This window comes from Protopterus annectens, chromosome 9.part0 (assembly GCF_019279795.1).
Source record: "Protopterus annectens isolate FY-2018-M chromosome 9.part0, PAN1.0, whole genome shotgun sequence".
NCBI lineage: Eukaryota > Metazoa > Chordata > Ceratodontiformes > Protopteridae > Protopterus > Protopterus annectens.
This window is the reverse complement of record NC_056743.1, coordinates 171,433,059-171,459,053: the sequence shown is the minus strand read 5'-3', so window position 1 is coordinate 171,459,053 and position 25,995 is coordinate 171,433,059. Positions and strand designations below refer to the sequence as shown.

Here is a 25,995-nt window from a genome sequence, read left to right as displayed (position 1 = left end):
TAATACAAGTACTCATCTTTTTGTTTTCCCAGGTACTCCGCTGAATAACCATCCTGAAAACCTTATCAAGTTCACATGTTCAGTCCTTTCCAAGTGTGTCTCCTGTAGCACAGTTATTTGCACGCTTCATTTTTAAATATAGTTTACTACTCTTTTTTTTTTTTTTTGTATTTACCTGTGAGACCATTGGCTTTTAAAGACATTACAGAAAAATCAGTATGTTAATAAGTTATTCCAACCTTTTATGTTCAACAGCTTTTTTTGTTAAGTGTCTAGTTCCAACTTTTGTATTACATGCATACATTGTTTGGCAGGTTGATCTTTTACACAGTTGTTTCTTGTGATAGCCATTTGAGCCTATTTCACATCTTACAAAACTTTTATTGAAAGCCTTCAAACAAAAAATACCCCCAATACTCCCCCTAAAACCTATTAAGTTAATACTAACACACAAAACTATGTACATCTTCAAATATTGAAGTTTAACCCTCCTAATAGGAACATGCATCCCAAACTGATAACCACTCTCACAGACTTGGGTTAACCTGAAAGAAAGGTTATCCAAGCTAAGACGCATGGTACAGCCTGTGCTTCTACTAAGTGCTGTCTATTTTTGTCTTGTCTTTATACCTTTCCCAGACAGGAAAACGTGTAAATGTTTTCAGGGAACATTATCTCTTCTCCATTTCTCTATCAGATTGTCTCCATGCAGACAAAAGGACCAGATACAAAGTTGCTACTAAAATCATATTTATTTGGTAGAAAATGTTTATAATATTCAATGTTTTTTTCCATTGACTTGCTTTCTCTTAAAACTTGTTACTAGATCAAGCTAAGGGCCTTAATCCAGTCATTACCCTATGCAAGAATGAGAAAAAGTACAGGTTTTCTTTTGTCTTGCTATTTTGACCTGACTTTTTTTTTTTTTTTCATTGCCATGTCTACATTTCTTAAAACTGAACAAGAAGAAAGGAGGAGGGAAAAAAACAGAAGCACCTGTTTACATTAGTATCTCCAGTACATTTACAAAATAACTGAAAAAAAACTTTACTTTATAGCATGGAAAGAAAATCATGCACTATAAAAATATTAAGAATTTTGTTTTACTTGCAGTTAACTTTTTCCCTCCTCTTCCTCTCTCCTAAGTATTTTTCCCAACATTAATGACATGAAGTAGGGCATATACTTTAGAGTCCCCTACAAGGTTAACAAAGTCGAAAAAGTCCCATATTCCAGATTTTCTTGTTCTTTCATGGCTTACAAATATAATTATTGCTTTGTAATCCCACATTTGTCAGTTTCCAAATAAATGGTTTTATTTCTGTTCATCTCCATCTCCCAAAATCCTGTCTCTGCTTCATTTCCAACGCACTCTTGATTCTTCTAGTCAAGTCTTGTGATTTTTTCCTTCTCTCAAGTATCTTCCTTTAAAACACTGGAAAAGGTTTCACTGGCACAGATTCTCTATCATCTTTATTACAAGAACAGCAATCAGAATCATCTCGTTTCACAGCTCACTTTTTGTTAGACAAACATTTGTATTTCTTCCCTAGGATGTACTGCATCAAAAATGATTTTGTTCCCTCCAGGAAAAAATATTATGAAGATAGCTGGGTACAGCAGTTACACCTACTTCTTGACATTTCCTGACCTAGACAGTGCAATAAATGTACTCCTCTTCTGCCCGATATACAGTGAGTAACATTTCTCCAAAAACACTCTGCTCACTCCCACTTTTAGTACTTTATCCTTCTGCCAAAGTTTTGTCAGAATGAACTCCTCCTGCTGGTAGGATTGCATCTTTACTATTAAAGGTCTAGGTTGCTTTCTCTTGACCATGTTTGGTGCATACACACAATGTGCTTTTTCAATTAACAACTCCTGCTGCAGGACAGCTGTTCAAGTTGCTTATTTGTGCTTTCATAAAATACAGTCTTTTCCTTCCAGCCTCTCTGGTACAGCAAAAAATCTCAGTTTTTTCCTTATGTGCTCTGTCCTCTAATTCTTTTTTTCAAATATCTCTTCTTGACTTGTTTTATATCCAGCCTGCCTTTTCTTAATTTTGACCTCTAATTTTTCAGTTTTATCACCTCATCTGAATATATGTTTAAAGCTTCTTCCATTTTTCTCCAGCCTTTTTAGCTGATATACTCCAACAGTGTTTTGTTTATTTTAATCAGGTCTGTGTGCAATTGTCTTACATTTTCTTCTAAATTACTGGAAGTCATGTCTGTAGCTTGCACTACTTTTTCTGAACCGTTGCAGTATTCTTCCCAGTCAGTGTTTTTTTCTCACCTTTTGTATCTGATTTTTTTCAGGTCTTCTGTGTTTCTTTTTTCCTGGCATCCAGGCAGTGCACATATTAGTCAGTTACTAAAATTTCTCAGAAATACAAGTCCACTGGCTTTCTCTTCTAAGTTTCTGTTTTCACACTAGGAGAGCTGAAGTCAAGCTGTTGATCAGTGTGCAGCCATCTTGGAAGTCATTCCATATCCAAGTTTTAATACTTTTTCCTTCTGCCACAGTTTTGTCAGGACCATGCATCCTTAGACTTGGCTGCTTTCACATGCCCTGGTTTGTGCCCTTTCAAACAAACCTTGCTAAAACCAGTCTAGCTGCTTATTTGTAGTTTCATAAATTAACAGTCTGTTTCTTCCAGTATTTCTCTGTGGACTCTGTCTTATTGCTATACAATTTGCTAAAACTGTTCTTCTCAAGATGACATACTCAGCCAGCCTTTACTTCATTTCAGCCTTTGATTTTGCAGTTCTATCAATTCATATATATAGCTAGCAAAAAGCTTCTTCTGTTTTTTTTTTCCAGCCTACTGTTATTTAAGCAGATACATTCCTTCAGTGTTTCATTTATTTTAAACACTTCTAAGTACATTTGATTATTTTTTCTTCTAAATTCTTGGACGTCATCTCTTGTACCAAACTGAAATTTGAGCCACTTTTTGCTCAACAGCTGATAGTGTCCGAGTTTCCTCTTCTCCTTTTCTGGTCGATTTTCTCTCAGCTTATACAAAATGTCTTCTTTAATGGCATCCAATCATTGTAATAGCCAGTGACTGAATTATACCCAGACTGACAGTTTTAAATGCCTTTTTTTCTCAGTTTGTTTGGGACATCTGAAATCAAACTGTTAATCAGTGTGCAGCCATCTTGCAAGTCTCATTTGCTAAGGAGTAAATAAAGTTTATTCAAAAGTGAGCCAGCAATCACAAGTGGAATCTGTTTTCATTCTTCTGACAACAAAGCCCAGACAGAGAGACTGTCAGTGAAAACCCTTCCACTGTTGAGATATCAGCAAGACCAGCAACACTGAAATTAGGGAATAAATAGGAGACTATACAGCATTAATCCTGTTAAAGGAATAAATATGCAAAACTAACTTTGTTAAAATTGTAGTGACAGCTTGATGTATAGGAATATCAAACTGTAGGTGGTTATCTGGAAGCAACTTTGCATGGGACACAAATTCAGTAGGAGTGTCGTTTGATGAGGTGACAGAAGTTTTTTTTTTTATAGGATGCAGATTTTAGTTTGAAAAGTAATGACTTTTTTATTAGCATTCAGAAAAAAAGGGTGAGAATTATTGAGCCAGGCTTTTTTAGAAGACAAAGCTTGTGGGGGTCTTTTACTGAAATTATTGTAGGGACTTACCTGTGGTTACCAGTGCAACATCATCTACATACTTAATGAAAGTTGTTATTACTAGCAGTGCATACTTGAGAGTATGGGGTCCGATACCGAGCCTTATGGCACTCCAACTTAGATGGACAAGAATGGTGTTCGGTCTTTCTGCCATTTTACTGCCAGCAGCCTGTTAGAAAAGTAGCTATGGAACACTCCAGGCTCTTGAGACCCTTAATATACCACTGCCTAAAATGAGCTTTTAATTCTACTACAAACTAGATAAAAATTAGTAGGAGAACCTAACATGGCTAATTCCAATAATGACATACTAACCAAATCCCTGATGTGCATCACCATGATGAAGAGTGTTCCATTTCTGTAGGAGAGAGACAGCTTTACTTCCCCTCCTACCTTGCCGGAGGTAGGGCTCAATGGGATATCATCTGGAAGAAAAAAAAAACACAGAACTTTCAGTAATTATACAGTTTACAAATAATATAGTAGAGTTCATATTAGTTTAGTGAGAACATCACAGGTACACTACAGTTGTTCAGAAGTATACTTGCAACAGATCTTTGGAAAGGGTCGTGTAAAGTAAACCATGACACCTCGGTGATACCCACCTTTTGGTGGTGGTTTCTGGCCAGCAACTGCAAAAGCAGTACCTTTATCCCTGCAAGTTATCATGGTGGGCTTCAAGCCTAGATAAGGCACTGGTGTGACAGGTACTTGCCTCTCTCATATATCCAGTGTTCCACATTTTCAGTTCTTTAAGCTTTAACTTACCAAACAGAAGAAAGACTGTGAAAGGCAAACAGTCATTGCGTATGACTTAGTAAAAAGTAATTATGTACCTGTACCTGCATGCACCAACATTCCCAAATAAAGTATTTAATGATTAAAACACATTTCAAACAATGTAGTAACTGTAAAATAAAATAACCACAGCTCGGTAACTAACACCATCAGCAGAAATGAAACAATTATAGTATGGATACAATGAGAAAGAAGGCACTCAAAGATACAGCCAATGGGCAGCTATTAAAAAGATTTCTTCAAATGGGAATGAATATGTGCAATAACAATCTAACAAAGTTAATGCTATACTAATAAGTGTTTAATTAAAATGAAAGATTTCAAATTAAGGGAAATGTCCCTTACCTTTCTAAATAATTTAGCATTTACTAATCAGCAGCAACCTTAAGCATTCAACAGTATTAAAAATGTTGCATAAATAGAAAGTGTAATACATAATTTATTCACATCTTACAACAAAAACAATTATAGGTTTTCAAAATATTTGTACTCAACAGTCCACTGTACTAATGAGTGTGTCAATGATATTCTAACTTCACCCATGTATAAATTATAAGGGCTCTTGTTTTCATTTCTACAAATATTTAGGGTTATATGACTTAACTTCTCCAAGTCCATTCCTGTAAAGGTATTAGAAATGTTTACACCTTGATTTGTATACTTCATAAGATACCAAGATTATATATTCCTTGTTCTGAATAAGGTATGGTCCTCCTCAGAACTGATTAGATGTATAGATCTGCAGTCATAGGACTGCATACATATCTGCTGACTTCAACAGATCCAAACATAGTGAACGTTTTAAAACATGATGAGAACAAGTCTAAGATGAATTCCTTTCTTAGTTTAGCAGAAGTTGTCAAGCAGGAATGGAAATCAAATCAGAAGGCAAAAATCAGGCAGCAACTGAATGTGCCAAAAAAACAAAAGAATACAAGGAGATGATTTCAGATGAGAAGGCGAGAAATGTGGAAATGGTATAAATATAGTAGCAAGTAAAGGTATTAGAAATGCTTATACATTGATTTTTTTATACATCATTAGATACCAAGATTATATATTCATTGTTCTACTACTATCAAAACGAACAAATGAATCAACTAGTAAGAGAAACAAAGCTGAAAACCGGACACCACAAAAAAATCCACCACAGTTCTTGTTATAAAAAGGAAGCCAAGCTCTGAAATGTGTTCCTCTATTAAATCCAAAAGTACTAGTTAGCGTTTTCATTTAATAAATAATTAAACTTCATCAGACACCACCCTTCTTCCTTTCAAGTGCTTTTAAATTTTAATATAGGTGAAACTGAACTACCTTCATTTATGCCTGGCCAACTATCCGCCTGTAGGTGAATTTGCCACCTAAGTTCACTTATTTCTATTAACAGCCCCCATGGCTTCATCATCGATGTTAACCTGGTCTATGACAACAAAAGAGAACTGGTGATCTAATTTGTTACCAATATGTTTGGCCAAGGTATTATTCAAGTTATTTTTTCTCAACGCGTAGTCAAGCTCAAATTCTTTGACTGAATTTTCTCTCAGTTTTTCCAATATAAAAACTTGGGCATGAGTCACACACAGCCAAGTATACTACTGCCCTAGAATTATACGTATATTTACCTTTTATACAATATCTTATATTTCTTGCAGTAAAACTGTTACTTGGACCTTGTGACACCATGCACAAGCTCCACACACAAATGTTTCTAAGCTTGTTACCCATGAAAATGGGTTGCCTATTTTTAAGAAGGTCTTTGAAATTAAGACCTCTTCTGTATATAATCACAGGTTTGTCTCCTACTTGATGTCTAATATTAGAATCTTCAATTAGAATTGGCCAATTTTTTTCAAAAATAAATTTCAAAGACTTAAGAGTCCTGACAAAGTCATTACCAAAGCCTTCGAAAAATCATTCACTTGCTCTCCAACATCCTCTGCTGTACTTTACCATAGTATTTAAATTCACCTGATTTTCCATTTCTGTGGAGGGGAAAACATTCCCACACAAAATAGGTTGGAAATAACCATTCAATCTTTTTGCTGCAACTTCTAAAAGTAAACCATCTACCAACTCAGTAGGGTATCCCCTCCTGAGAAACATTGAATGTGAAGTATTACACTCATCTAAAAAGTCCTCATACTTTGTGACCATTCTGGCAGCCCGTACAAGTTGCCCTTTTTTTGTGGAATCTGGTTTTCACCTTTGTTCTAAGAGCTTTACAGGAATGGGCTCCTGTTGTAGAAGGAAGTAGTAGTCCATAAAAAAAAAATCACAAAAATTGATAGTTCAAAGAAAACCCATAAAGATGATAGAGTGAACTATTAATGAAAAGAAAGAAATTATGCACTGTTACTATTATGCAAAAAGTCCAGTATTTCTAGACACAAGATGTACAAAAAATTGAGAGAGAAATTAGAGGAAAGAAAAATACTTCCACAAGAAAAAACGTTAGAAGCTTAAAATAAAAATCTGCGTTCATTAATACAACAGATTTGTGAAAAACATTATAAAGACCAAGAAACTTTGATCTGTTTTGAAAAAGAAGCATCTGAGAAAGTGTGACACTATAAACAACACAACCTAGAGATTTTTGAAAAGTATAAAAAAAAATGGGCATGGGAAAGAGAGAGAGATTTGATATTGTGCAATATTTATGCAAAGTCAAAAGCCCCAAAGACATTTGAAGAGAAATACAGCCAAAGGCATCTAGATATGGAAAACTTCATAATAAATATCACACAGAGGGAATGTATAAAAGAAGATTAGTGAAGAAGTTAAAAAAATAGAAGTTGAAGTTATGGAATGCCAATGAAGTGAAGGATTGATGTAGAAGGTCAAACACAGGTTACCGCACATGATGGAATGAGTCCCCAAAGTAAGGAGAAATAGGAAGATCAGGAGACATCTGAAGAACTATGAACATGTGAAAGAAAAAGAGAAGATTTAATATGGTGCAATATTTATACAAAGGAGAAAGCAAAAATAATCAATACAAAAAGAACAGCACCAAAAATATTTGAAGAGAAATACAGGCAAAGGAATCTGGACATGGAAAACTTTACAATACAAAAAATAAGAAGACAAGGAGGAAAAGTAACTCAGAAGTTAAAGAAATAGAAACTGAGGTTATGCAGTACCTACGAAGTGAAGGATTCAGTGTATAAAATCTAACTCAGAAAGCACCACAGCAGGATAGAGAAATGAACACCCAAATTAAGGGAACCAGTGGAATAGGAAGCAACTGGTCAGTTGCCATATGAAGATATTTTGGAGCCTTCCACAGGAAACCAGTATAAATGTTCACATGAAGCTGGAAAGCAAGGGAAGGAACAGGAAGCTATGGCGACTCTGATGTAGTTAATGTTGAGAAGTGACAGGCCTGTGAGTTCCCATATGACAGAACAAATGCTCTAGAGTTTTCTACAGAATGCCCACAGGAAATGGAGAACAAAAAACGTGCTCTTAGTTTAGTAGAAAATGAGCTAAGGGAAGAGTTGCTTGATTTAATAGAGATAGACATATTAAGATCAATGAAACAAAAATAGACAGCAGAAGGTCAATAAAATCCAAAAGGTCAGAAGTTTGATAAAACAAATGAATACAGCAAATACAGCAATTAGGACTGTCAACAGAGATCCATGCAACATAAACAGAAGTAAACAGGATATATTACTGTGCAGCTAAATTAATAACAGATAAAATTCTACAACAAGAACACAGGGTAGTGAGGGAAAGGAAGGGGAGAAATCGAATACCATCATCGAATAAAGTAAACTATAAAGCAATTAAGAAGTGTCACTGTTAGAAGAGTATAGAAGAGGGAACAGATCAACAAAAATTCTCAGAAAGACAGACGTGATAAAAGCAATGGGTAGTATTATAACGGACCAGGATTTATCATGCACTGTCGCAAATAAACTAAAAATATCAGCACAGGCAGAAAACTTCACAAGATACACAGTTGAAAATAAAGGAAATGTGCAAAATAAACAATTTATTGATGACCCAAAAAAGTTTTATAGAAAATTGGGAAACAAGGTAAAATGAATCGAAAGACCATAAAAAAAAGAACTAAATACATTTTAGATAAGTATTTATGAAGATTCTGTAGAACATAAAGATGCTAAACAGATAGAAGTAAAAGAGAGAAAAAGACGTTCAAAGGTACGGGATATGAAATGGGAGGAAGTAACAGCCAGAGAAATTGAAACAAAGTTAAGAAAAGTCTCTATTTGGAAAACCCCAGCCCCAGATGCAGTACCCAACTTCTGATTAAAAGTATTAACATCTTTGCATGAAGATTTAGCCATGAGTAAGAACTACTTATATGCAAACCCTGAACAGACACAACCTGGCTAACAACAGGAAAAACAATGCTCCTACCCAACAGTGAACCTACAAGTTAACCTAAAAATTATAGGCCAATAACTTGCCTTCTGACGACATATAAACTATATACTTGAATTGATGCCAACAGAGTTTGCAGTCATTTAGAAGAAAACTCAATTATGACAATAGAAGAAAGTCATATGGAACAAAGGATCGTTTGTTGTTAGTCATAGTGGAGAACTGTAAAACGGGGAAGAATCTAAGTATGGCATGGATTGACTACGAAAAAGCATTTGACAGTATCCCACATTCATGGATAAAAGAGTGCTTAAAGATGTGTAAGATACACCCTACACTGATAAACAACATCACAGTGACCATGAAACAGTGGCAACCCACCTTGCAGTTAAACCATGATAAATGGCAAATTATTATACCAGGATAAAAATCCAGTGGGGAATATTCCAGGGTGACACTGTCACCGTTGCTCTTTTGCCTTGCCTTTAAACCATTAAGCTGCCTGCTTAACAGATTAGGTCATGGCTATAATTTGGCTCCCAGAAAGCAAAGTGTAAAGACTTGTCTTCTCTTTGCCGATTTAAAACTGTATAGCTGAGATGAGTAACTGAAAGCACAATTGCAAGAAGTTAAAACTTTTTCAGATAAGAATGTCATTTGGTCTTGATAAATGTGCAAAAGCAACCTTTAAAGCATGAAAGCTGCAACACCAAGAAAACGTCAGTTTAGGACAAGAATGGGATATAAAAGACCTTGAGCAAGAGGGAGTGCATAAATATTTGGGAATTGATGAAGGAGCAATAAAACATGAACAAATGGAAATAAAACCCAGTAAGGAATATTTTAGAAGACTTGCATTAATCTTGAAAACAGTGTTGACATCTAGGAACAAAATTCAGGCTACAAACCAGTTTGCTCTTCCTGTCTTAACTTATAGCTTTGGAGTGATTGATTGGCCCCAAAATGTGTTGGACAGGTTAGACAGGAAAACAAGATGCTTCATGCTCATCAAATGATTTATAAAAATCAGTGCATACCAAGATTATATAGCCCATGTTCTGAAGAAGGTATGGGTCTCCTTGAAATTGATTACATGTATAGATCTGCAATTGTGGAACTGCACACACATATTTGTCGACTTCACAACACCCAAATGTAGTGAAAAGTTCTTAAACATGAGAAAAAGTCTAAGATGACTTCCCTTCTTAATCTAGCAAAAGAATATCTGCGTCAAGTGGGAATGGAAATCAAACCAGAAGTAGATAAAAATCAAGCAGCAACTGAATGTGCCAAAAAAAACAAAAAAACAAAAGAAAGAATTTACGGTGAAGGATTAGATGAAAAGGCAAAAAAATGCTGAAAATGCAGAAATATAGTTGCAATTACAGAAAACTCCTGGAAGAACTTCACGTTGATCAGGATCAAAAGCAGGAATGGTTAAGGTGAGGCAAATTCAACCCAAAACACGAAAGTTTAATATTGGCAGCCCAAGACAGTGGGCTACATACATGTTGGTTTACAAAGTCCACTGAACATGTGGAAGAAACACAAATGTAAGTTTTGTAAAACAGAACTGGAAACAGTTGCACACCTTGTTGCAATATACTAATGGTAGGTAGAAGAACTGTAAACTGAAAGGCATAATAATGTGGCAAGACTGCTGCACTGGGGATTGTGCAAACATTACAATACTGAAGTAGTTGAAACACTGGAAACATGGGCCACAAAGCATCATAGAAAATTAAGTCGACATCACATGGGATCACCCATTACCAACAGTTCAAAAGACAGATGCAAGAAAACCAGATATAGTAGTCCATGAAAAAAAAAGACAAAAGTAGCATTGATCACTGAAATCTCTACACTTGGACTACAGTGTCTTGCGTACAGAAAGACACAAAGTCATAAAATATCAGGATTTGCAGGCAGAAACGAGGTCAATGTGGCAGAAAGATACACAGTTCCAGTAGTAGTAGGGGCAACAGGTGTTAAAAAAATAATTTGCAATCATACTTAGACATGTTACCGATATGTGTAACTCTACAAACTGCAAGAGTCATTACTGGACACATGGCGGTGCTGCTAACAGCACTTCTGGATGACATCAAAGATTGAAACAATACTAATTTCATGAACTTTAATCGTACTTCGACTTCGGAATGGGGTCCATATTCCAGTTGATTTGGAGAAATTAAAAAAAAGAGTGAAACAATATGGTCTTGACTGATACATAATCAAAACCATATTGCTGCATGTAGTTTCCAATTAAACTGTAGACCAAATGCCAAATGTTCATACCTCTCAACCTCTCAGGGCAAGACATGTGGACAAAGCCAGAAAGAATGTGGATACAAAGGCCCAAAAATAGGGACAAAATTTAAATATTGCTCCTATTAACTTATAATCTTGCTGGAATAACACGTTTTGCACAATTACATATTTTCTGAAGGATATAAAATCTGAATCTCAAATGTCTGTCATTATTTAGTGACTTCAATCTTCAATGATTTGCCAGAAAACCACAAATTTTATGGAGGAAAAGACCACAAATACGAAGCAAAAATCTGGACATTCTGCGAAAATCTGTACAGTTGAGAGGTATGCAAATGTTTCAGCCTGAATAAGGTAAAAACAGTTTTCCAGACACCTTGTTTATATTAATTCTATCATGCAAGTAACAGCTCCAGTTAACTGTACTAATTCTATCACACAAAAAGTACAGCTTAGCATCTGGACAATGTATTAATTCAACCATGCACAGAGTATACTATTCCATGCTGCATTATTTCAACCTTTCACAGCAAACAAGATAAACTGAAATGTTCCTCTTGAATTATATCTGGCTCACCTTTTTATTCTCAGGTTTCGAAGATTAGAGCCTGTCAAACTATCAAGACCATGCTTCTGGCTCCCCATTAAGCACTGCACCAACAGACATCAGCAGTATATCAAAGTGAACTAGTTCTCCAGCTTACTGCAGTCTTTAAGTGTCACTTCTGGGTATCAATAGAACAACACTTTTCCTAATATCAGGGCAGTGTTCTTACATTTTGTTTCCCCATTAACAGTGCACCAAATCATATATGCAAGCATAACACAAAGTGAAATATTCCTCTTGCTTACATTTTATTACATCTCTCACTGGTATTATACAGTTTGACAACATTAATGATAAAGAACTAATTACAAGTTCCAGATGAGAAGCATATATGTGCAAAATACAACAGTTGGAAGCTGTACAAATTCAACTGGGTAATAAGTTCTTTAAAAGAGTCCACTGGTTACCCACTACACTGTACACCAAATTATATTTACAAACATGTATGAAGTAAAATACTCTTTTTATACATGCTTGGCCAAAACTTCTTTCAAATAGATATCTCAGAATAATGCTCTCTGAATGCAGAAGAATTAATTTAGCCATCAAATGCTAACTGGTTCTGTGCAGATAAATGGAGATGTACTAACTATCTTATCAGAAGATGCCATTGCATCCTCAGTAATGCAAAACTGCCAACCCTCATTACGGAGATTCAGCAGTGGCAAAGGCTTGCTGGCAACTGTTGAGAATTAGCTGAGGCTAACTAGTCCTTCCCTTTCCAGAGACAGAAACAAGAGGAAAGAAGCTGATATATTTTGCTTTTAAACTGCAGATAATCATGAAAACAGTGGACTGTAAGGCAGGCAGGAGTCTAATACATGAGTAAAATGCAGTATAAGGACTGCTACAATCATGCTCCAAATTTGGGAATAAGAAAGCTTTAAGCACCTTTCAGCATTCTATTCTAAATGTGCATTTCTTGCCATCCAAGTAGTGAAGGTGTAACTTGGTTATGATTGCAAACCTGATCTGTTTTTACAGCCAGTTCAAGGAATGTGGCCAGTCTCCTTGCTAAACAACTTTTTTGGGGGAAAAAAACAAAATAAAGATCAAATGAAGGATCTTGAAACAGCCTCCCAGAAGAGGACCATGAATGTTTACAACACAGAAAAGGGAAGCTATCTCTTGCAGTTTAAAGACCATGTGAGGAGCCAGGGTACCCAAAGACATGACATAGGTTACGCTCAACAAATGCCTCATTTAAAGTCTCCACATTGCTTGAAAGAGAGTTCTTTGACTATTACTTTTCTGATAATTTTTGCATTACAAGCAGGCAAGCATATATACAAAGAGAACACAATACTCTATCAGAAAATGTATCAACAAGATTTTGTTTTAAAATAAAATGTGATGCTGATCTGAAAGCAAACCTGGTACAGCAAAATGGAAATTTAACCAACTGAAAATGGTTTTAGCCTGCCATGGTTCCAAAGTACTATAACAGATGAATAAAAATTTGCAGTGGTCTGAAGAAGTCTGGTTAACATGAGTGTGTAAAATCTGTTCAATGTACATGTAAAGCAGATCTATCGTACTGACTGCAAATCAATGAGAACAAAAAATATATCATTTTATGAGTCAAATAACACAAAACAGATTGCAAAATAAAAATGTATAGCCCTACACAAAGTCACTCTAAAGATGTTGCCAAATGGGATTGTGCCTTACAACCCTGTAGTAAGAAAGAAAATGTGTTCAGCAGATACCACAGCACATCCGAAAGTGGTAGCTGGAAAAAACAGTTTGTTAAAAGGAAACTTGAAGGCATTTCCATTTCAAACAATTGACAGTTAATTAGAAAACTCTGGCATTCAAGTGTTGAATTAGGCCAGCAACTAAAGCTCTGACTGAACTACAAGGTACATCCATAAGTTAAGCTCCATTACCCATAAACTTGGTTTTACTGTTCTAAATTATCAGGTGGAAGACAGTTCAGCCATGGGAAAACTTCACAGTAACAGTAGATAATGAAACCCATTACCTATTCCAAGCACTACGTCATAACCTTTGGGTGACATCACCAAGTGGTGCTAGTATAATGCCAAACTGTAAGTGAAGACTGGATTCTTTCACAATTTTTTGCTGGATTATGGGTGCAGTCAAACTGTCAGTATGAATACTGTAGGGATGTACTAAATCTTCTGAGTTTTAAAGCCTGAAATCCAAGATCCCTGACTAACACCAGCCAATAAGAAAAGTACAGTTTTGTACCTACCATAAATGTAGATGTTCGAGGATTCCATTGCTGCAGTCCTGACTATTGGGTATAGTCCGCGTCCAGTCGGCCCGAATACCAGAGTATAAGGCTGACGTCGGTCAGGGCGCATTAGACTGACGTCAGTACGTCAGGGTACTAATGCGCATGACCGACGTCATATCCTCAGTCTTTTCTTGCCCCAGATGTCAGAAGACCCTAAAAAGACAAGTCCCAAAAAACCTGCACCAAAAACATGTACAATATATACAGCAATATATACAAAAATATAAGCATGTAACCTCACCTACACAACCACCCCTAAATACAGAGGGGAAGGAGGATTGGACTGCAGCAATGGAATCCTCGAACATCTACATTTATGGTAGGTACAAAACTGTACTATGTTCTTCGTCTTCCATTGCTGCAGTCCTGACTATTGGGTAGAATCCCAAAGCAGAGGTAAGGGAGGCTGGCAAATCATAAGGAAGTGGGAGCTGACAACATGCCTTGCAAAACAGCTGTGGCAAAACCAGCCCTAGACTTAGAGTAGATAGGAAGGTGATAATGCTTAGAGAAAGTATGCACTGAACTCCAAGTAGCTGCCAAAATATCCTTAGTTGCCACCCCTTAGAAATGCTGTTGAAGTGGCAGTAGCCCTAGTGGAATGAGGCCTAATCCCAGCTGGAATCTCCTTGCCATGATGGGAATAACAAAATGCAATGCAAAAGCCAATCCACCTAGAAATAGTTTGTTTTGACACAGGCTTGCCCTGTGAACTCAAAGCAAAAGAAACAAACAATTGCTGAGACTGCCTAAAATCCTTAGTCCTGCTTAAATAATAGCTTAATTGCCTGTGTACATCTAAAGTGTGCAAAATCTTTTCCCCTTTATTTTGAGGGTCTGCAAAAACGTAGGCAAATGAATAGTTTGGTTTAAAGCCACACTAGAAACCACCTTAGGCATAAAAGAAGGATTAGTACGTAATGATACCCTATCCTTATGGAAAATCAAAAGGGCTCTACTGCCATAAGGGCCTGCAACTCAGACACCCTTCTTGCAGAAGTAATAGCCAACAGAAAAGCAGTCTTCCATGACAAATATTTCAATTCAGCAGTAGCTGCAGGCTCAAAAGGTTGTAGAGTAAGTTTTCCAACACAAAATTGAGATCCCAAGCAGGAGTAGCTCACGTGGGGCCTTATATTCTTTGCCCTCTAAGAAACTGCTTGAACAAAGGATGCGAAAACAAAGGTGGGTCACAATCATAGTGAGCTGAAATTGCTGCAGCATGAATCTTAATGGAAGAGAAGGACAAACTTTTGTCCAATAATTCAGTAAGATATTGAAGAGCCACACTCAAATTAGGCTCAGAAATCTCCAAATTCTTTGCTGTACTCCAAAATAAAAATCTCTTCCATTTTCTCGTACACTCTCCTTGTACTAGGTCTTCTAGCTTCCATAATCACATTTAAAACTTGTTGAGGAAGTTGAGACCTGCTGTGTTTCAACACAGAATATGCCAGGCTGTTAGATGAAGAGAGTGAAGCTTGACATTGAGCAGATGACCGTCCTTCTGAGATAACAGATGAGGAATCAGAGGTAAAGGCCATGGGCTTCTTTACCAGACTCCGTAGTAGTGGGTACCAGTGTTGCGAGGCCAATCTGGAGCTATCAAAATCATCCTGGCCTGTCTTGTCTGACCTTTAATAGTACCTTTGGAAGAAGAGGCAGAGGTGGAAAGGCATACACATGAAGGTTTTCCAACTGAAAGACAGAGCATCCACTTTCCAAGCTGTGTGATGAAACCCCTTTGTGCAATACTTTGGCAGCTGGTGGTTTAGTGGAGAAGCGAACAGATCTATGTCTGGAGTTCCCCATGACACTGTCAGTTCTGAAATACATGAAGATCCAGTTTCCACTGTGGGGATCCATGATTTGTCTGCTTAACACATCTGCTAAGGAGTTCTGTGCCTGGCAGAAACCTTGCCTGAAGAGTTAATTGCAGGCTGAGCGCAGTCTCCATAAAATCATTGCTTGCCTGCATAGAGGATAAGAATGTGTTCCCCTTGCTTGTTGATGTACCACATGACAGTTGTGTTGTCTGTTAGAATCAACACCTGCCCTGGAAGAAGTAACTCCTTGAAAGCCAGTACTGCAAACTGGACTGCTAACATCTCTTTCATGTTGATATGTAGATGCTGTAGTCTGGCAGGCCACTTGTCTTGTATCCACTTTCCATTTAGATGAGCTCCCCAAGCAATGTCCGAGGCATCTGTCGTTAAGATCTGACTTGCCTCTGGCCGGGTCACAGAGAGTCCCTTGTTTAGGTGACATTCCTGAGCCCACCACAAGAATTCTTTTGAAGGCAAGGTATTATTTGAATGACAGTGTCCAAATCCTGGCAGTGCTGAGTCCATACATTTTGAGATACCATTGTAGCTTCCTCATATGCAGTTTGGCATTGGGAAGTACCAGAATACAAGATGCCATGAACCCTAATGCTTGAAGGACTGTCCTTGCAGTCAGCACGGACTGATGAGATAGTTGATGGAAGTAAAGTGACAGACTCTTTTGTTTGTCCGGGGTTAAATAGGCCATCTGGGCTGCTGTATTCAGTCTCACACCCAGAAAGCACATGTCTTGAGAGGGTACTAGACTGGACTTTATTTCGTTCACAGAATACCCTAGGCATCTTAGCACTGCTATAACATATTCCAGAAGCTGTAGAAGGTCTTCCTTTTCTTGAGCCAGAATCAGGCAGTCGTCCAAGTAAGGATAGATTTGAATTCCTTGAAGCCTGAAGTAAGCTATCACTGGAGCCAGAACCTTTGTGAATACTCTGCCCCCAGTAGATAACCCAAAGCGCAATGCAGAGAACTGCTAATGAGAATTTGCAGCTCGAAACCCAGATACTTCCTGCAACTTAGCCTTATAGGCACATGAAGGTAAGCTTCCTTGAGATCTAAAGTTACCATCCAGTGATCTTTGCCCAGCAGAGGTAAAAGCTGTTGTAACGTCAACATCTTGAACTTGGGAATGTCCAAAAACGTGTTGAGGAGAGATAAATCCAAAATTGGTCTCCACGTGTTCCCCTTCTTTGGTACAAGGAACAGAGAATAAAATCCTAGGCCCCTTTCTGATACAGGGACTGGCTGAATGGCCCCTATGTGAAGTAACTGAGAAACTTGCTTGTGAGCCTCTTTTCTTTGTGGAGGAGGAACGGCATGCCTTTGAAAGGGGCATTGTATGGAAATAAAATCTGTAACCGTGGTGAATGATATCCAACACCCATTTGTCTTGAGTAATTAAATCCCAATTTTCTTTGAAAAGAGACAGTCTTCCTCCCAAAGGAGCTGCCAAGGAATCTGCTGGCAGCTGAAAAGACAGGTCATTGGGTTTGTTTACGAAGGACTGACCCTGCCCTCACCAGAAGTCTGAGCAGGTGAACTCCTGTTCTAGGCCTAAAAGACCTTGAGCCCTGCCCCTACCACGTCTAGACCTACCCCTAGACTGGGAATCATAAGCAGGATATGTCCACCCCTTAGCAGGCCAATTTCTACTAAACTTTGGTGGCTGTACCTGCAAAAAATCTTTAACAGTCTGCATACACTTAGCTTTGTCCTCCATTTTCTTTAAAACTGCTTCCACAGGCGATCCAAACAACACATCAGACTGTAAAGGAGCATCCAAAATCCTTGTCTTAACATGCTCAGCCAAATTCTGATCCTTCAACCAAGCATGCCTGCGAAGAACAGAACTGGTAGCAGCCACCCTCGAGGAGGCCTGTACAGCATCAAAACCAAAGAATGCTTACCCACTTGTTCAGACACGTGAACCAAATCCAGCAACTCTTTACACTCAATACCTTCCGCCAACAATTGTGAAAGGAGATAATTCTGATATTTAAGCAGGTGAAACTGACAATTCAATGCTCTCATGGCTAGAGTGGAAGAAGTATACACTTTCTTTCCCCACCTATCCAAAGCCCTTGCCTCTTTATCAGTGGGAACAGGATTTTTAACCACAGAAGCCTTTACACCCGTAGGCCCTTGAGAAATAGTTTCTGGGTCCGCCCTAGGACTCTTAAACAAATATTTATGAGCTTCGGGCACCCTATAATACCTATCAGGCTTAACAGGAGCAGGAGGCAAAGAGTCAGGGTTCAGGGAAGCTCTGCAAAACATCTTCCACCACATTCAACACAGGAGGAATAGCTAAAGGCCTATGCTGGGGTAAAACAAGAATTGAATCAGAGTAATCCTGGCCTTCCCATTTAAAATGCTCCCTCATGGAATGCAGACTCTGAAAATGAGAAATATCCACATCAGAATCAGAATAAGTAGGATACTCCTGCATATCTTCCACAGAAGATTCTGAAGCCTCTGAACACTGTTCAAAACTATCAAACTCGGTTCCACCCTAGGCCTCTTATCAGGCGGGGCATAGAACCTCTAATCATAGTAATGAAATGTGCTCCCACTTTAAGCATATGTTTCTTAGGTACAGGACCTCAAATGCTAGGAGAACCCCCACTGAACCTGAACGGCGCCTACCTCTCAAAGAAGTTTTGGCAACAGAAGAGGCTCTAACTACCTTAGGAAGAGAGGAAGAACAGTCACCTGAGAAGCCCCTCAGCCTGGCCTACCTCCTGAGAAGGCACATCCTGTAATAGTATAGTTTCTGCCTGGGACTCCATGGAAACTCCTGGCAAAACCTCCGCTCCACTGAGTTCATCAACCCTAGGCTTCACTGTTTTATTGAGGAAGCGGGCGGAGCATCCGGCGGCATTTTATAATTACGCTTCCCAAACACTAACCTGGCACAGTCTAACCTCCTCTTAGTGCGTTTGTTAAACCTAGCACAAGAGCTGCAACCAACAACGCGGCCCTAAACAAGGTATACACAAGGTATGATAATCCCTATGAGGTATCTGTTTCACAAGAAATACAGTTATTCACTTTTCTGACATCCGTAAAATACTGAGGCAAGAAAACCAAAATGTTCCCCAACGGGGTACTTAGCCAACTCTGTTTCGGTCTGAAACTCCGGTTTCGGAAATATTTCAGAACGCCAACCTGCACTCGCAAAACTGCTTCTGCATCGGACCATGCGGCAAAAAAGACTGGGGATATGACGTCGGTCATGCGCATTAGTACCCTGACGTACTGACGTCAGTCTAATGCGCCCTGACCGACGTCAGCCTTATACTCTGGTATTCGGGCCGACATGACGCGGACTATACCCAATAGTCAGGACTGCAGCAATGGAAGACGAAGAACATCAGAGTAAGTAACCCCTCAATGATCCGTTAAAAGTCCATTGCCACTACCACTTTCAAAATTATAAAGCAGCAGTTACCTCTGTCAGTAATCATCTAGTACTAACTAGGTTCCCAATGCACTGACAATACAGTAAAAGGCACCACCACCACCATAATGGTTATCACCTCATAAGCACAACAAGCAGCCAAGCAACCTGTAATGAAACAAAAAAAAGTATTATAAATAACAGGAGAGAAAGGAATGAGACTGGATCTCTACTATTAGAGGAATGATCCAATTCTTGTGCTTTCAAGTCATAACCTTTTGGTACAGAATGAAGTCATATTTCTACAGTTGGGATAAGGTACCCCCTTCCCCCCAAAAAAAATTATTTGAAGGACTAACCATCTTGCCCTTAACCTCAAAGTCCAACTCGAAAAATATGTTTAGTAATAAGTCTGCAGAATGAAGACTAAGTACATATGCCTTATAAACCTTTCTTGTTTAGCCCCCCCCCCAAAAAAAAAAAAAAAAGCACAGGAGCAGCTGCCCTGCTCGTAGAATTATATTTAGCAAAGCCAGCAGTGGTTTGATAATTTCCTCAAAGCAAAATACAATACAACCTGCCAACTATTTGGAAAAAGTTTGTTTCCCACCAGTACCCTAAATCATTGTGGTCTAAACGAAACAGACTCCCCTTCTAAAACTCTTCTGTCATACCAGTGTAAATCCTAAGCCATTTATCTCCTATGATCCACACAGTGAGAATCTATCTCCTCACATTTTGCACTGATTACAGACATAAGGGACCTCAATCTTCTGAATCAACGCAGCCTCCAGTATAATTTTAAGCAAAACAGAGGGATGATTAACAAAGGAAAAAAAAACAGCATCTTAACTGTAGTGGTGTTTGTCTTGTACTGCAACTTTTTTAAATTCTTCATTAATAGCTGAATTCTACACTGTGAATCAGAATGTATGCTTTCTCTCCAGACTTTGCTTTAACAAAATGCATACCTGTAGATTTAGCAATTCCATCTATTGCTTCTGTCTTTTCATCCCTTGGCAAAGGATGAAAAAAAGTATAAACGAGATCACACTGAAAAGAAATGAAAAACAAAAGAAAATACATATTTAAGTAATCGATTTTTAACAAGAGATATACAAATGTATCACATTTGTCAATACTGGAAATTGTAATCAAGTTTAAGGAGAATTTTACTTATCCAAAATACAAACAAATCTCAGCAAAATAACCTCCAGTCTCTTTGTTCATAAATAACTTGAGCAGTGCTTTACTATTTCTTCTCTAGACAGAATGTTATTTTAAAGTGCTGCGGTAGCATGGTCACCTCACAGTAAGATGTTGTCCTGTTCGATTCTCAGCTAGAACGTCTTCTGTGTGGAGACATGCGTGAATGGGCGTACATTCGCTGAAGGTTGTGCATCAGGGCCGGCAACTCGGCACATAAAAATCTACTGCCAATCATTAGCGGACCGGAGTTCTGCTGTGGCGAGCCTTAACCGTGAAAAGCCGAAAGACACCACAACAACAGAATGTTATTTTAATAAAACAGATGAAAATGTACTACACATACTCAATGAATTACTGAACACTGCTCTGGTCCCACAAATACAAGGTTCTTTAGTCATGTCCAGTACAACAGTTTACCTATTACTGTTTTTTTTTCATTGTACTAATCATTCATTTTAAAATGAATGATAAGTGCTTAACAAACAGGATCATAATTGGGTCACATATTGTAACTAGTACACTATTTGTTCGAGACATGGATGCCAAGAAATTCACTTTGACTGCAAAACTCAAGAGGTGAATCTTGGCATTCATATGGAGAACACACAATACTTTGTTACGATTAGAAATCTGATTATAATTCTTAGTAGTGCATGGAGATTCATCTGCTTCATGTACTACAAATTAATACAACATAAGATTAAAAAAACAAAAACAAAAAACAAACATTGCGTTGTGCTGGCTTTCAAAGCTGGTACAAAGCAGCAAGAAAGTGGTTGATATCCTTACATATTCCCTGTGTAAGGGAAGTAGCAGTAATCAAAACAGTGAGTTTACCTTAGCAGACAGCAGGCAGAAATGGGAGCTTAAAAAGCCATTTCTTGTCCCACTGCTGCTGTTTACTGGTCAGCGCTGTCTTTTTTAGTGCAAACCTAACCTTAATGCACAGAAGGTGCTAAACAATTTGTAAGCATCCCTCTAAGTGTTAAAGTTAGAGTCTCACACTATAGCAGGGCTGAACCAAGATGCAACTCAGCCGTTTTTGAGCATAATCACAAGATTTCATGCACTATAGAAGTTTAATTTAACAAATGCTTGTTAAACACCCCTAATCACTGTTACAATCAGGTCTCATGCTAAGGACATTGCTGGCTGGCAAAGAGCAGAGGCATGAGGTAAAACTTTTACTATCTGTTAGAAGTTCACTATGTTCTGCTACAGTTTTGTTTACAAGTGTTGCAAAGTGTCTAAACTTTTAAAGCTTTATTTTTCAGTGGGATATTTTGTTTCTGCCTGCTGTCTGACAGTGCAAAAGTGCTTTACCAGCTTTCAAAGGCTCTGAATGCTGATGAAACACCTCCTGCTCTTACAGTTGTTTTTTCTGTAAGTGATAGTACATGGAGCAGATAAAGCGCCATGCACTACAAAGAATTATGTCTCTGATCATAACCAGCTATGTTCTCAGCATGTATGCCAAATTATAGCTCGAGAGTAAACTTCTTCGCATCCATGGCCTGAATATATAATATGCTGGTCACGGTCACAGACTTGATCATAATCCCCTGTATTACAGCTGATAGTCTCTCATTCATACCAAACTTCGGTGGCAGACAGGGATGAAAGACTTGACTGTGACCCAGATAACCAGAACTTGATAAGAGGCTTACAAGCTGGAGGTCTGGGCAAAGGATGCTGGGTCTGAGCAACTTGTCCATCAAGGGTGAAACAACTGGGTGGAGCACTTGCTTGGGCACATCTTTTTGGTTGAATTAGATATGTTGTCTACAAAGTGTGCAGGGCTTTCACTGAATCACATGCAGAGGCATTAAAAAGTCCTGATGGATGTTCATGATCAGCAGTTGCTCTGCTAGAGTGGGGGATGGTGTCAAAGGCCTTGGCAAGGTCTAGATAGGCTGTGTGGACCACCTTACCCTTGTCCATGGCTCTGGAGACTGATTCAAAGAAGTCAATCAGGTTCAGGAGACAAGATCGGCCCTTCACAAACCCAAACTGGGTGGGGTCCAGTGTTTGAAGGTTGCCAATGTCTTTGTTTATAAGTTCCATGATAATACGCTCCATGGCCTTGCAGATAAGGCTTGTCAGACTGATGGGACGGTAGTTTCCGGGATCCAAGGTGGATCCCCTTGTGGATTGGGATAACTGTAGCTCTGCGCCACTCAGTGGGCACGAAACCTGAGGTGAGGCTATGATTAAACATGACACTTAGGTGAGGTGCCAGTTCATATTGTAGTTCATGTAGTACACAGCCCGGGATGTCATCTGGTCCGATGGATGCTGTATTCTTGGCTTTAGAGTGCGTTTTGTACCTGTGTGGTCGTTATTACTGGAATATGGCAATCTTCTGGTATTGAGATGGGCCATTTAGGGGTGAGAGGGGTGAAGTTGGCACTGAATCGATCTGCCAGGATATTGGCAATATCCTTTGGATCAGTATATTTACTGCCATTCTGTTTTAGCTCAGAGCAGATCTGAGCATTGCCATTTAGATTCTTGACAAAGTTATAGAATGCTTTGTGGTTGTCTTTGGAATCTTTGGCAATTTTATTTTCATAACTAGCTTTGGAGGATTTTATGAGGCATCTCAGTTTCTTACTGAGGCTAGTAAGGAGTTTTTTGCATCCTGGGATTTTCCTCTTTTCTGCAAAAGTTTCTTCCTTTTGTTGTAAAGTTTGTTTATGGCAGGGGACCACCAGATTCGCTTCCTTTTTTTGGATGAGAGCATTTTGGTTCTATTTGGGATGGCACGATTCATGCATGAGTGGATGTGCTCGTACAGTGCCTTAGTGTAGGATTCAGCAGTTGAACTTTCAGTTCCCGTCTGCATGGGTGTCATGAAGTTTGTCACTTCTGACTTGAGTAGCATGAAGTTGGCTTTGGAGAAGTTTTTATGGTGGTTTCTTTACTGGGGGTGGGGGGGGGAAGAGGATGTTAAGGGTGATTAGCTTATGGTCAGACCTGACTAACGAGGGGTGACCATAGGTATGGAGCATTGATTTGCCATGTTGGTAATGACCAGGTCTAGGATATTGGAGCCCCTGGTGGGACTATGGATTAGTTGATCCAGGGCGTTGGAATTTATGAATTCCAAGAACCGTTGCGCAAAGGTGTTGGGACATGAGTAGTTTTCCCAGTTAATGGCAGGGTAGTTAAAATCACCCAGCAATAGGGTGTTTGGTTCTATCTTAATATTTTCCAGTATGTTTAAAAAGGTGTAGTGAGAATCTTGGGGTATGGTGGGGGATCTGTAGCAAGCTACAATTTGGATTGCAGTCTTACCTAGTGTTAGTTGCACTTGGAGAATTTCAGACACATTGTGTTGGCCAACTAGCCTGGTGGTGTGAATATCCTTCGTGAATATTGACACTCCTCCACATTTAGTGTTTCGGTCCTGGTTTGGTGGCCGAAAAGTGTGGTAACAGTTGTATCCTGGTATTGCAGGGGTGCTCTCTGCAGTCTTGAACCAGGTCTCAGTTACTGCGCAGATATCGATGTTCTCCATTTTTAGTAGTGCCTCGAGAGAGTGCATTTTGAGGTTTAGACTTCTAGCATTGAGTAGCATTACCTTCAGATTTTGCATGCTTGTACCTGTTACGGTGGTGGTTTTGTCCTTTGAAGTTTGCCTAAAAAAGGCACTATAGGGGTGGCAAGAGCCTTAGCCAGTAACCTGAAACCCAGGGGCGACAGGTGCAGATCATCTCTGGCAAAGCATCGTGGTCTGTCAATCATGTCATCCCAGGCAGACAGATACTGGATCCCCTTTGAATGACACCATAAGCTTAGCCAATTGTTGAAGTCAATCATTTTATCCTTATATTGTGGTATCATTCTGGGCGAAGGCAGGATGCTACTCAGGGCTAGGGTCATACCTACCTGGGCCACATGATCCGAGAGCTCTTCCATGTCTCTCTTCATGTAGTCCAGGGAGGTACGTCTCAAGTCATTCACTCCAACATGGACAATGACAGAGTCATATTTGTACTTGTTGTGGAGTGACTTGAGTGCATGCGTTATGTGGCGGATCCTGGCACCCGACAGGCAGCTGACTGTAATTTTCTCCTTATTCAACCTAAAAAAACAAAAACAAAAAACAAACATTGCGTTGTGCTGGCTTTCAAAGCTGGTACAAAGCAGTAAGGAAGTGGTTGATATCCTTACATATTCTCTGTGTAAGGGAAGTAGCAGTAATCAAAACAGTGAGTTTACCTTAGCAGACAGCAGGCAGAAATGGGAGCTAAAAAAGCCATTTCTTGTCCCACTGCTGCTGTTTACTGGTCAGCACTGTCTTTTTTAGTGCAAACCTAACCTTAATGCACAGAAGGTGCTAAACAATTTGTAAGCATCCCTCTAAGTGTTAAAGTTAGAGTCCCACACTATAGCAGGGCTGAACCAAGATGCAACTCAGCTGTTTTTGAGCATAATCACAAGATTTTATGCACTATAGAAGTTTAATTTAACAAATGCTTGTTAAACACCCCTAATCACTGTTACAATCAGGTCTCATGCTAAGGACATTGCTGGCTGGCAAAGAGCAGAGGCATGAGGTAAAACTTTTACTATCTATTAGAAGTTCACTATGTTCTGCTACAGTTTTGTTTACAAGTGTTGCAAAGTGTCTAAACTTTTAAAGCTTTATTTTTCAGTGGGATATTTTGTTTCTGCCTGCTGTCTGACAGTGCAAAAGTGCTTTACCAGCTTTCAAAGGCTCTGAATGCTGATGAAACACTTCCTGCTCTTACGGTTGTTTTTTTCTGTAAGTGATAGTACATGGAGCAGATAAAGCGCCATGCACTACAAAGAATTATGTCTCTGATCATAACCAGCTATGTTCTCAGCATGTATGCCAAATTATAGCTCGAGAGTAAACTTCTTCGCATCCATAGCCTGAATATATAATATGCTGGTCACGGTCACAGACTTGATCATAATCCCCTGTATTACAGCTGATAGTCTCTCATTCATACCTCACTTCTGTGGCAGACAGGGATGAAAGACTTGACTGTGACCCAGATAACCAGAACTTGATAAGAGGCTTACAAGCTGGAGGTCTGGGCAAAGGATGCTGGGTCTGAGCAACTTGTCCATCAAGGGTGAAACAACTGGGTGGAGCACTTGCTTGGGCACATCTTTTTGGTTGAATTAGATATGTTGTCTACAAAGTGTGCAGAGCTTTCACTGAATCACATGCAGAGGCATTAAAAAAAAGTCCTGATGGATGTTCATGATCAGCAGTTGCTCTGCTAGAATTAATGGGTTGGAAAAAGCTTACACCCAGCAGGGAACAACTGGGCCACACAGATCCCAAAAAACTAATCCCTGACAGACATCTGGGACTAATTTTCTTTTTTTAATTTAGGCTTTGCAACTTTTTTTTGTAAGGAATATCTCAGTATCTCTGCAGTCACTCTTATGCACTTACAGATGTACAAGATCCCATGATGCACAATATGCTTCCAATGCATAAGTGCCATGGACTACATAGGAGCAGAATGACCTGTTTCCTGACAATGCACCTTCAAGGATATAATTTAGGCTGTATTTAAATACTACAAAGGTTTCAGGATGTTTTGTAGTTACAATCC

At 38.8% G+C, this 25,995-nt stretch overlaps 1 protein-coding gene across 1 annotated transcript in view; it reads right to left on the bottom strand.

Annotated features, from left to right (window-relative positions):
- Nucleotides 1–25,995, bottom strand: part of PIK3C2A (phosphatidylinositol-4-phosphate 3-kinase catalytic subunit type 2 alpha) — a gene marked incomplete in the record, with an annotated part of 1,553,204 nt that overhangs the window by 202,968 nt on the left and 1,324,241 nt on the right. Inside the window, 2 exon segments of the mRNA XM_044082088.1 lie at nucleotides 3,972–4,081; nucleotides 20,158–20,239. Of these exon segments, the coding sequence (XP_043938023.1) occupies nucleotides 3,972–4,081; nucleotides 20,158–20,239 (192 nt within the window).